The sequence below is a fragment of the Hemibagrus wyckioides genome, linkage group LG06 (genome assembly GCF_019097595.1).
Source record: "Hemibagrus wyckioides isolate EC202008001 linkage group LG06, SWU_Hwy_1.0, whole genome shotgun sequence".
NCBI lineage: Eukaryota > Metazoa > Chordata > Actinopteri > Siluriformes > Bagridae > Hemibagrus > Hemibagrus wyckioides.
This window is the reverse complement of record NC_080715.1, coordinates 23,057,332-23,069,486: the sequence shown is the minus strand read 5'-3', so window position 1 is coordinate 23,069,486 and position 12,155 is coordinate 23,057,332. Positions and strand designations below refer to the sequence as shown.

Sequence of the window (12,155 nt, the reverse complement as noted above, 5' to 3'; positions counted from 1 at the left end):
TTTCTCCGTATGTGCACAGGTTTCTTCCAGTTTCCTTGCACTTGGCTAAGTGTTAGTAGGTAAATAAGCTGCTATAAATCTTCTTGGTGTGTGTGTGTGAGGGTTCGGGTGGTGGTATAATGCCCTGCTAGGGAAGGGCATCCTGTCTAGAAGGTAATCCTGCCCTGTGACCAGTGATGGGCTCTGGATCCACCACAACCCTGTTCAGTTACTGAAGATGAATGAATGAACTCTATAATATCATGTATTTGTTTGTTAAAGAACATATCTTGATCTGAATGAGACAGATGAGAAAGAGAGAAAGTTGAACCGGATCTGATTCATGAATTAATTCTTTATAAGTAGGTGACCTTGTGTGGTGGGAGGCATGAATCATGGTACAGACATTAACCCAGGGGAAATAAGTGGGAACTAGTCATGATATACCACTCATTAGACAAGACCAACACCAGACAATGCCCATACTTCAAACCTAGGCACTGGTCAACTAAAATAAGAATTTCAGATTAAGGCCATATTATTATAGCATCTTTCTTTTCTTGCCTCTCATGTTTTGTCCACATAACTGTTCCCAGTGGTTTATTTTATTTTATCTTTTGTTTACTTAGGCAGACGTTTTCTTAAAGCACATTCATACTGCATAGATGTGTCATCAGGTCCAAATCTGCATCAAATGCATGTAGTGGTGATGTTTTCCAAGAGCAATCTGCACTTAATGACACATTTATAGCCTGTTAAAAGTAGAATGGAGTGAAACACTGGGCTAATGGCAAATAAAGGACCTGTAACAGTTATTGAAATGAATAACAGCACACTATTAATTTCCTCTATTGGGACACTGTTTGGACAAATATCAAATAAAAGGTTTAAATTTAACACCACATAAACCCTTTTTTACATGATTTTTGGCATTTGTGACAACCATCATGCACACTGCACAGCCTCAAATGAGAAACACAGTAAGTTTGCAGTTATGTGTAATGAGCTGGTTTGCACATTTTGTGTAATATCAGAAATCAGATTTTAATATGGATAACTAGAAACTACACATATAAAAAAAATGTAATATGTGGTTGATATCGAAATCTAATACAAAATAGAGTGTAGAATTGGATACAAAACCAGGTCAGAGAATCCAAGTGTACAGTTGGACTACAGTTCAATTGCCTGAAATTGCTGTTTGTTCCACTGATAGGGTAATATATATTTATATTTATTTATATATATTTATTTATTTTAAAATAAATTTTACTTTATCATTAAATAGCTTCGGGATATTAAGTATGAGCAATAGATAAACAAATAGAAATTACTTCTAAATAGCATCCTTTGAAATGAAGCGATGACATTTATTCTAGTAAAGAGTTTGTTCTAAGGCGTGGTGAGTAATTGCTTTAGCCCCTGAGGCAGGGAAGTCTGTTCGTTTTGGCGCGTGGTTCGTAATTCTGCGACAATCCCTGGCTTTACCAGGCGGCGCTCGCTGATGGGATGCAGGCAGGCGGAGGGGGCGGAGCCAGGCGCCTAGCTAGCTGTTGCAGGAACAACATCATGGACATTAGAGGCTGGCGGTGTCCATGGCTACTCAACAAAATGGGATGTTCAAATGAGCTTCACTTCACTTTGAGGACTTGAAGATACAGATATTCTGAAAGCTTTTTTATCTATATGAAAACATTGTTGTGTTTTTTTTTGCCCCCGGTGGCGTCGATTTAAGCCGGAGCAGCGATGAGGGGATACAGCACGGGCTACAGGCAGAGACAGATGATCGGGCTGCTACACAGATTTAGCTTCACTAGCTAGCTAGAGAGAGAGAGAGAGAGAGAGAGGCGCGGCATTGAGTGCAGCTCGCGCTTATTTTCTTCTCATCGACACCTTTCTTATTTTTTCTCCCCAGGTTAAATGTTCCTTAGGTATTTAGAGCATCTGCCCAGTCCTGACCCTTTCCGGTTTGTGAGTACAGGCTGCTAACAGTGATCTCGCTTGTTGCCACGGCATCAGAGCGGCGCGCGCCGGGCCTGCTCCTCACAGCCCTGCTAATAGGTTCCCAGCTGCGCGTGTGTGTACACTCTTATTCCAGTGTACAACAGATTTATTAACGCTGAACCTTCTAGCATATGCTGTATAATTTGTGTGTAGGTTCGTATCATCGACGGTCCTATTCTGGCAGTGCGGTTTCAGTGTCACTGAATGATAGGCGCAACGTATTATGCGTTAATGTGGAAAACTATCCATGTCCCTTCGAGTACTGTGAATGAAATACGGCCGCCCGCTGCCGGCGAGGAAGCACGCGCCCGCTCTGTTCAACGCTCCTCGCTATTTACAAGCTAATCTAGCTAGCTAATGCTTAGCTCTCTTGGCGAAGCAGGTCGGGAAAACGCTTTTGGATGACGATCGTGGATGGGAATTGAGAAGCAGGATCCTCAAGGTATGTGGACTTGGGGTGGTTTAATGTTACCTGTACGGTCAGGTGTGACAGCTCGCGCTACTAGCAAAGTGTCACGGTTTCTGTAACGCCAACAACAGGCGGGCGCGAGCTGCTGCTAAGCTATTGGATGCTAGCTTTTTATTGGGAGGATTTAAAAACGAAAAAACCCGGACCTCTGTTGTGATGGTTTATAATGAATTATTAAATACTGATCATTTATGTACACAAAGTTTTTAAAGGTTTATCAGGCTGTTATTTGAAAACCTGTTCGGTTATACATTAGCTTGCTATCCGTGCAATAATTAGCATATCATGTAGCGATAGGGTTGCATGGCTACTGTCAAGTAAGACGAGATTTATTTTGTTTGTGTAAATTTGCTTACTTCCTTGCTTATAATGTTCCTCGATAACAATCTTTAGGTAGAGTTACAGCGCGATATTGTAGGTAAACCTTTCCCATTTTAAGAGCCTGAAATTGCCATGGAAACTGAAGCTGGCTTATTCAGCCTCCCCAGGTCAGTTACACTTTCTCGTGTGTTAAAATATACTTTGTTTCTTTCCAGAACAAAATGAGGCAAGTTCTCTGATGGAAGCAGTCTTCTTCATGACCAGGATGTACACCTCGCTTCGGCAGTTGGGAGCATGTTTGCTGCAATGAGATAATAGAAGAGGTCTACATGAGAGAACGTTGACATTTGTCCCTCCAGATTCCCTGTTTGATATCTGAACATCAGAATATGACCACGCAAGCTCTTCTGCCACTGTCGGGGCGCAGGATACCCACTCTGTCTCCAGGTGCTTCGTCGTTTCCCCACCACAGAGCAACCTTGAGGCTCTCAGAGAAGTTTATCCTCCTCCTTATCCTCAGTGCCTTTATAACTCTTTGCTTTGGAGCCTTCTTCTTCCTTCCAGACAGTTCCAAGCACAAGCGCTTTGACTTGGGTTTAGAGGATGTTTTGATACCGCACATCGAGCCTGGGAAGGAAGGACGACATAGCAGTGGGCAGGTCATACACGGGCAAGGAGTACACGATGAGCATCGACACAGGTGAGATTATTTTTATTTATTTATTTTTAATGTCTCTTTAAAAAATGTTTTGCATCTAGAGCAGCTTGTGTGTGATGGGTCAGAGTAGTGTGATTTTGTTAGACGTTGTTGGGTCTTTACATGGTTTGATTAGATTGGTGGACTTTTTTTTTAACATGCTGTTCAATTTTAGATACAGGAATGAGCAAGCAGACCTGACGTACATGGAAATGTACTGATGGTGCAATACAGGTGCATGTCTTTCTAGTGCTTATGACACCGAGTTTGTGGATAAAACTAACCAGTTTTTGTGGTGAGGGTGGAAATTTCCACACTATTAACTATTATTTCCTGTGTGCTGACTTTTCTGTATGTGGGCCTCTTTGTCACTCCACATTCCAACAGACAAGTATTTAATATGCATAGTCAAGTATACGCTATATTGCCAAAAGTTTTGGGACAGTCCAAATAATTGAATTCAGGGGTTGGGCTTGGCCCCTTAGTTCCAGTGAAAGGAACTCTTAATGCTTCAGCATACCAAGACATTTTAGACAATTTGATGCTCAAGTTTGGAGGAATGGTCAAAAATTCCCACAGACACACTCCTAAACCTTGTGGAAAGCCTTCCCAGAAGAGTTGAAGCTGTTATAGCTGCAAATGATGGGCCAACTCCATAGTATATTCATTTACATGTAAAATCAGGCGTCCCAGTTTTGGCCTGGCTCGCAGTCTCCGCTCTAAATGATCTCAGAGGTGTTCTATCAGGTTGAGGTGTTGAGGCAGGACCAGTGTGCAGTCCAGTCAAGTTCCTCCACATGAATCTCACTCATCCATGTCTTTATGGACCTTGCTTTGTGCACTGGTGTGCAGTCATGTTGGAACAGGAAGGGGTCATCCCCAAACAGTTCACACAAAGTTAGGAGCATCAGATTGTCTAAAATATCTTGGTATGCTGAAGCATTAAAAGTTCCTTTCACTGGAACTAAGGGGCAGAGTCCAACCCCTGAAAAACAACACCTGAATTCAATGATTTGGAGGGGTGTCCCAAAACCTTTTGCAATATTGTGTATCTACAAGGCTTTTTAAATGCCAACTATTTATTTTTCTTAATAGAAAAAAATAATGGTCTGTGACCAGATTCGTTAAAATTTTGTTTGTCTGGCTATTATGACTAATACTACTAAAGTAGGCCTTCACAAAACTCACCCACTGTAAAAGAGTTCTTTATTCTGGAGTTGAGATTAGAGATGCTGACCAGCAGCTGATTTAATGCCACAGTGACCAAAGACAGTGTGACTGCTGTTATGGCATGCAGCAAAAAAACACTAATAGGACGATGCGAAATTTATGGTACAGCTTCAGATACGATGGTGGAAATGACGAAATGTGGCTTGTTGGGAAAAACTGGCAGCAGGGAGAATGTCTCTCTGACGTCTCATTCCTGCTGTATCACGACAGGCATTATACATAGAGCTCATTTTTATAAAGGGATGTAGCACGGAAAGAAACGGGGACGAATTACAGCTTCCCGTTTTCTCATTCCATAAATCATACTATAGAATTAGCTTTCCTTTTTGTTGTCCTTTTTTTGTGCAACCAAACTGCTATAAATTATTCATCACGTTTTCAACAGGCATATTATATAGAGGACTTTTCTTTTTTGTTTCCGTGACCCCATTTTCTGTTTTGACCATGCTGATTGAAGATGTAAGCAAAATGCTGTAATTTTCTTCAATCACTATCCGAGATGGAAAACGCACGTTATCACAGAGTCTGTTATAGAATCTGTCTAAGGTTTTGTTGGGATTGACTCGTACAGTGTGGGGAATAATGATCGGAAAAGGTCACTGAAATTCAGAAGAGCATTGCGGTGCTGAGTTTTGATCCGTCACAGCACCTTGCACAGTCCAACTAACAGAAATCATTAATTTCAGAATAATGCAGGCTTTGTGTGCTTGTACACATCAAAGGTTCAGCATGGTATTAATATATTGCAAGGCATATTGCAAGCGCGTGTATCAAAGAACAGGATGTATAACACATCTAAACGAGGGTGAGGGCTTTTATTCTCTCTCTGTGAAGCTCAGTGCTGCTGGCAGGCTTGTGCTGAAAGGCTTCCCTGCCAGATGCTACAATCTGGACTTGCGCTGGTGTAGGTAATGTTGTAAGATCAATAATAATAGCACTTTTCTTCCCTGGTCAGGTTCTTTGAATGAGCCATAAATATGCTGCAGAGCACTTTCTTAAGGCTAAGATTATGTATAAGTGCATGTTCTTGCATGCTCACTTTATGTAATTCTCTCATGTAGTTAATGCATAGTCATTTCAGCATGGCAATAGGTTAAAAAAAAAAAAAGAGAAGAAGACATAACCACTTCCTGTATAATAAGCAGAGCTTTTTCAGTAAGTGTGAAGAGCTGAGCTGAGTCTTCTCCACTCAGGTCTTAGTGCTGTTTTTCCAGAAATATTAAGATTTCCTTTTTAATTGTTTTATTCAGCTCTTACAGAGACATCTTTTCTAGACATTATGACTAGTAGTAAATGCTTTGTGTTGGGTTGTTACTTTATTGCATTGCCACGTTGACCCTCTCCACTGATGATCCTCTAACACAGTGGACTTTAATCTGTTAACAACTGCACTGTTTGGTGTTCAGGCCCAAGATTATGCATGTCCATTGTCATGCTGTAACAGATAAAGTAGAAATAATGGATAATAAACTTGCTTGCAGTTGTGCAGGAAGATGTCCGAATGCTTACTCATGCCTGTGTGTGTGTGTTTCAGCAAGGCTGCGTTAGTGAGTTTACAGTAGTAGAGTCGCTGATCATGAATAATGTATTTTGCTGCCTGGTCATCTGCTTTCATTCATGACCCGCAGAGATTAGCTCATCCTGGCCTGAGCTCTGCAGGCAGAAACACAAGAACATTGTCTGATCTCACACGCTCCAGGCACTGGTCGGTGCTGTGGTCAGTTCTGTGGTCTGGTCCAGGTTATGCCATCTCTTGCAGGCTCTGTGACTGCAGGTTTTTGTCTATGTAAATATCGGCTGTTTGATTCTCATAAAATTACTGATATTACATTTTTTATATATACTTTATTCCACTCTTATTATAGTATTATTATGCACATGCATGTTATGACGATCATCATTGAATGTGACTAAAATACATAAACATTAAATAATGCAAATATATCAAACATTTTGCTCGTAATAGCTGATTATAAATAACAAAAAACTTTGTGAATGACTAGTGAGCTGTGGCTAATGATTTTACATCATATTATGTAGCAAGACCCATCAACCGTAACACACTTCGAGAGCAGAACTGTAAAAATATGTCAGCCATGTGGACACTAGGCATGCAGTTAGTGAAAGGATTGTACCGAAAAGGTTTAGTGATTTGTTTAAAACTGTGCATTTCTAAAGGATCGCTTCAAAATCCAATATCAAACTAGGTTTTTTGAGAGTTTCTACTGTACATCTCATATCGGCGTTCTCTTATTCTCTTTTTAAACCACACATGGAGGACCTGCTTGTTAGTCTTTTTAACGCTAGCAGTTCCACACGATTACATCATTTGTCAAGTTTTTTTTTAAATACTAAATTGCAGGCAGTGAAAATCAATATAGCACAAGGTTTCTGTGTGCTGTGACAAAACAGTTACAATTAGTTTTCAGGCCAAAGCCTTTCATCAGGACAAGAAATGAAACATGGTGGTGCAGTAATTATAGTGGTGTTCCACTTGTTTGTGATGTGTGCAGCTTTACCGATTACATACATTTATGTGGAAATATATTATTGTGGAATCACATGAAAACAGTTGCAGCTAAAATAAAGAGTTTGCCGTTTCCACAAGAACCGGCGTAGATCACGTAGCTGCCCCGTTCGCTCATGTTGCTTCATAAATCAGAAGGCTTGCGCTGGCAGTCAGGTGCTGTGATGTTGTATTGTCAGTTACACTGGGAGCAGCTGACTTTGCTTGAATTTACATTTCAATTGTGTAGATTCAGCTCAGTGTAAACACAACCTCTGACTCTTTCAGAATCGCCTTTGAGACACGGGGCATCAAAGCTTTGAAATTGTAGCTTGCAAAACTCTCTACAGTCCTGCATTACATTTACAGCTCAGCATGACTTTCACTTCCAAGGCTACTTCCAGGTTGCATGATCTGAATGAAGACAATTTGGAAGGACATTTAGTGAGCGCTGCTCAAAAACCGAAGGAAACGTCTTCGTTTTGTAAGATCAAATACTTTTCAAAGGCTCGGTCTGGCTAGCTCTCATTAATCAATACTCCACTCATGATACATGACTAATACACGGTAGAGAAAGAGACTTCTTAAATACTACGACTGCATTAGGGCCTCATGATTTTTAGGTGTTTTATTGTTTTATATAAATGTTTTGTCTATTTTGTTTGTCAGATTTTCACCTTTGGAATTTAAACAAGGCACACACACACACACACACACATGGAAGGTCCAGTTTTTATGCATACTGTATGTAGATAACTAATGTTAATAATATTAAGTGTTACATGATTTAATGCCAGTGTTAGCTACAGTATTAACATCACAAACTTTCCATGTTTATTCACTGCCTGATAACGATGGATGGATGGATAATTAGATAGAGGGGAAATTCACCTTATGACAGCAGCACAGAGTTAGAAATACAGATCTCCAACACTCTCACTGATGTATCTCATCTGTTCTTGCTGATCTCCTGAAGCAATACAACCCCTGCTTCCATTTTTAAAGAACGAGAGTGGTTCAGTTACTGTTAGTTATTTATTTATAGAGATGTACATGTACAGCCAATCTAGAACTGTTATAATGTTTGTTTAAATAATTGTTCATTGATTTGTTAATGTTCTTTATCAGAAATGCTTAAACCTATTGATATTTTATGTATTAAGAAATTGCGATTCAGTAAGTGCTTTATCAGTAGGGACGTTTTCTCTGGATTTCTTTATTTGATTAGTGTTTCTTTCTTCCCCCCCTAAGACTTTACTAATCCAGAGGCAAGAATTCCTCAGCGGATATTATTTTACTAATTCTCGAATGCTTTAACGCAGAATTAAAGGGATGGGTACACAGCCCAGCCAGTGTTACAAATGATTACCTGTTTGTAATAACGTCCTGCAGAACATAAAATCCTTCTCTAAATCAGTTCGTTAAATAAATAGAAAGTGAGCATATGTAGCCGTGTGCGCCAGATGCTCTGCGTATCTTGAAGTCCTCAGATAGCCTTATGAAGATCTCGCTAATTGAGTTAGCTCACACCTGCCAAAGCTACTCCAGAGAGAAAGTGAAGAAAAGAAGACCTGAGGTAAACAGGTTTAAGATAAAGGTGTATCCCCAAGCTTACTGGAGCAAAGCTGAAATCCAGTGAGTTTACAGGAGGTTGTGGTCTTGTAGCATTGCTAAACCGAGCCTTACATCTTTTGACAGAAATCTTTTCCTCCCTTAAGTGGTCCCTGCAAGTTAGTCAGAATGCCTGGTCTAGTTGGTCTCTTGAGATGCTATATTACTATGATGCAAGGGAAGGAAATGTTCAAAAAAAAAAAAGTGCAGCCTCTGTACTGCTGAACCATGCATCTACTAGTTGTAGCCAGACTGTAGTGTACAGTAAGCAGATTTGAAACTGAAGTTTTATTGCTCTATTGTTTGGTCTGGTTTTATATTCTGGCATGACCCAAATATCTAATTAAAGTCCGTGGCACTGGACGGGATTCAATGAATGAGTTAAAGGGTTTAACTGGGGGCCTGGGACACTCGTACTGGAGATAGATATAGGAGGTGATTCCTGTTATAATCATTAGACGTGGAGGTCTTAGTATACACATTTGATCCATATAACACGAGCAAGAATGTGGTTAACCTGAATATTAGCACGATTACGAATGCAGTAGTGCTTTTATACAACAGCTCTGCTAACAAAAATTGAATACTGAGTAGCTGACCTTTCAGACTTAATACAACCAAATGTTTTGTTTATTTTTGCTTCATTAGTGGAAATGAATCCTGAAGAAGCAACGCTCATGTTATAGCTCTTCAGCTGACTCGCTCGCTCTCTCACTCACATTGATTTGTACATCACCATTAAAGGTGCATCTGGTAAAACTGGAGTCCCTTCCTCCTTTTTTTTTTCATTTGAGAAGATTTCATAAGTCAAAAGTTACTTTCATGAAAGTTATAGTTTGCCATCTTCACTGATAGTCATTATAACTAGTCAATGGAATTGTATGTTTTGAACACAAATGAGTGACGTGATGTACACTTCCCAGTACGGTTATAATAAATATAAGCACGCTTGACAAATTAGCGGACCGCGGCTAACCGTTGTATAAGAATGCATATGTTCGGAATGTTCAGAGGCAGATGGAGCGTTTTGCTTGGTGGAGTTTGTCAGACTGCCGAGCCATTGTGCACTAATGGAGATAGCACTAACAGGAAAAAAAAACAGCCCCCCACACACGCATTTTGAATACAGAGTATTTATCTAAATCCACAGCACACGTTTTAGCTCACTGGATGTATAGAGACTCGTGCAGTGAGGCACTGAGGTAGCAATGCAACTATTTTTCTCATTTAAGCACAGTATGTGTAGATATTTGTGCATAATAATGTGTAATAATGTCTCAGTTAAGGATTAATGGTTATAGTTTTGGAGTTGTTGGAGGCATATTGCCTCTGATAATGATTTATCATGATCATGTACCAGTGTATGAGGGCATTTTAGCCATCGTGGAAGTTGGTATGTTCTGAAGCTGTAGTGGTTCTTGTCCGTGCTTTGTTTGCAAAATGATGTCAAATGTGTGTTGTACTCCCCAGTTCAGCACATGTAAACAGAACAGAACAGGGTGAGGATGTGATGTGAGCATTTAATGGGATCAGAGGGAGGAGCGTGTAATTAGGTTTTTATGTGCCGCTCTTCTCCAGGCTGCTCCACTTTGCTGTTACTACATAGTCATATGACATTAAAGTTATGACATGGGATTTAGCTAGTAAACAGGAAACTGCTGACTGAGAGATGCATACAATTAAAATAAACAAGCAGGATCTGGAGATTAACAAAGAATGATATTAATAAAATCAGCTCTGTAAAAACGAAATGGGTTTCTCTCACATATAAGCATAAAACCTCTGAGAAAATGAATAAGTTTAACCTTAAGGGAATTCAACACTTTAGCTGTAGCTCTTGCATATGACTTGCTCTTGTATTTATGAGCTGTATTTTGAAAAGTGTTTGATTTTGGTTGACGTATTGGTAAGTAACAACCACAAAGTTAATTATGTACACTATATTGCCAAAGGTTTTGGGACACTCCTCCAGATCACTGATTTCAGGGATTTGGCTTGGCCCCTTAGTTCCAGCCCTAATTCATCCCAAAGGTGTTCTATCAGCAGTGCTGTTGTGTAAAGTGGGAACATCTAATGTATAAAACCCTGTGAATTCTGTGCTATGCAATTTCAGAGGATTTTATGGAATTACTGCACACACTCCAAGATGTTTCACCATGTTTGTCGATCCTTCCAGTGCAAAAATAAAGTGAAAAACGGGTAGATCAGGAGTGGTGATGTGGAACTCTGTAGCAGGTGGACCGAGGAGGTTTTTCCAGTAGAGTAGCATGTGTAGACCTGTTGAAGTGTCAGCATTTCACCGAGGTAAAGCCATCTAAAAAATCCCTTTCTGCCTAAATTGAAACCGAACCATATCATAATGACTGCTTTAAATCAGAGGGTTAGTGCTTATGTAAAACACACAAACAAAGCTGCAAACTCCTCCACCTCATACACATGCATCAATGTATGGGAGGAAAAGACAGATGTGAGTACGGCTTATGTCTAGAGATTGCAGTGTGCGAGTTTGTTGGTTGTATTGTGCTAAAGCATAATGAAATATATAAGCATGTCTGTGCTTAACCAGAGAATGAGCAGTCATGGGAAAGATGTTGTTCATTAAGTAGTTGCAATGTGTGTATTGTTGTGGTCGGTGGAAAGGATCCAAATTTGTTTGTGTGTGTTCTTATAAATATGCCCACACTTTCTCATACCCATGGTGTGAAATGATCCAGTACTTTTTATTTATGCTGATCAATTGTTGATGCATACTTTTGGGCAGATGTAATTTTCCTGGGGCTTTGCAAGTGCTTAACTTTGTCCCAGGCTGTATTAGCCTTACTCCACATCATCACCCTCATTGATGTGTGAGCTGTTGTCAACACTAACACACAATACTGATTAACAGCTGTTTCAGCCCGTCTTATGGACCGGATCAATCACCTTCTTGCCCAAAGACCTTAATCAGACCAAAACACGGAGCATTTATTAAACCTTTATTGACCTCTTAATGACATACATTAAGTTGTGTACTGCCCGCAAGTTTTAACTGCTTATAGTAGATAGTAACAGACAGTGATTGGAAAGTAAAATATGCTAGTCTACCTCACTAGCTCCAACATATGAGAGAAAAGCTATCACAAATCCAGAGCAACAAACAGTACAGCAAGAGACTATAGCTTCTACATCATGTATTTGCTGTTAGTTTAATAATGGAGGCCTGATTACAAAGACAATATCAGATGAGAGGACAAATGAAAAAACAACCTTGTCCTCCGAGCAGGTCTATTTTTCTTTAACTACCTTTGTGAGTGTAAAGTGTTAAAATAAAAACAACACAGAAGTGTACATATCAGCAG

General features: G+C 39.9%; 1 protein-coding gene across 1 annotated transcript in view; it reads left to right on the top strand.

The window, feature by feature from the left end:
* Positions 1-1,511: 1,511 nt before the first annotated feature.
* Positions 1,512-12,155, top strand: part of man1a2 (mannosidase, alpha, class 1A, member 2) — a 64,423-nt gene continuing 53,779 nt past the window's right edge. The window contains exons 1-2 of the mRNA XM_058391369.1: positions 1,512-2,425; positions 2,989-3,473. Coding sequence (XP_058247352.1) covers positions 3,163-3,473 — 311 coding nt within the window. The 5' untranslated portion in view covers positions 1,512-2,425; positions 2,989-3,162. The remainder of the gene's footprint in view (positions 2,426-2,988; positions 3,474-12,155) is intronic.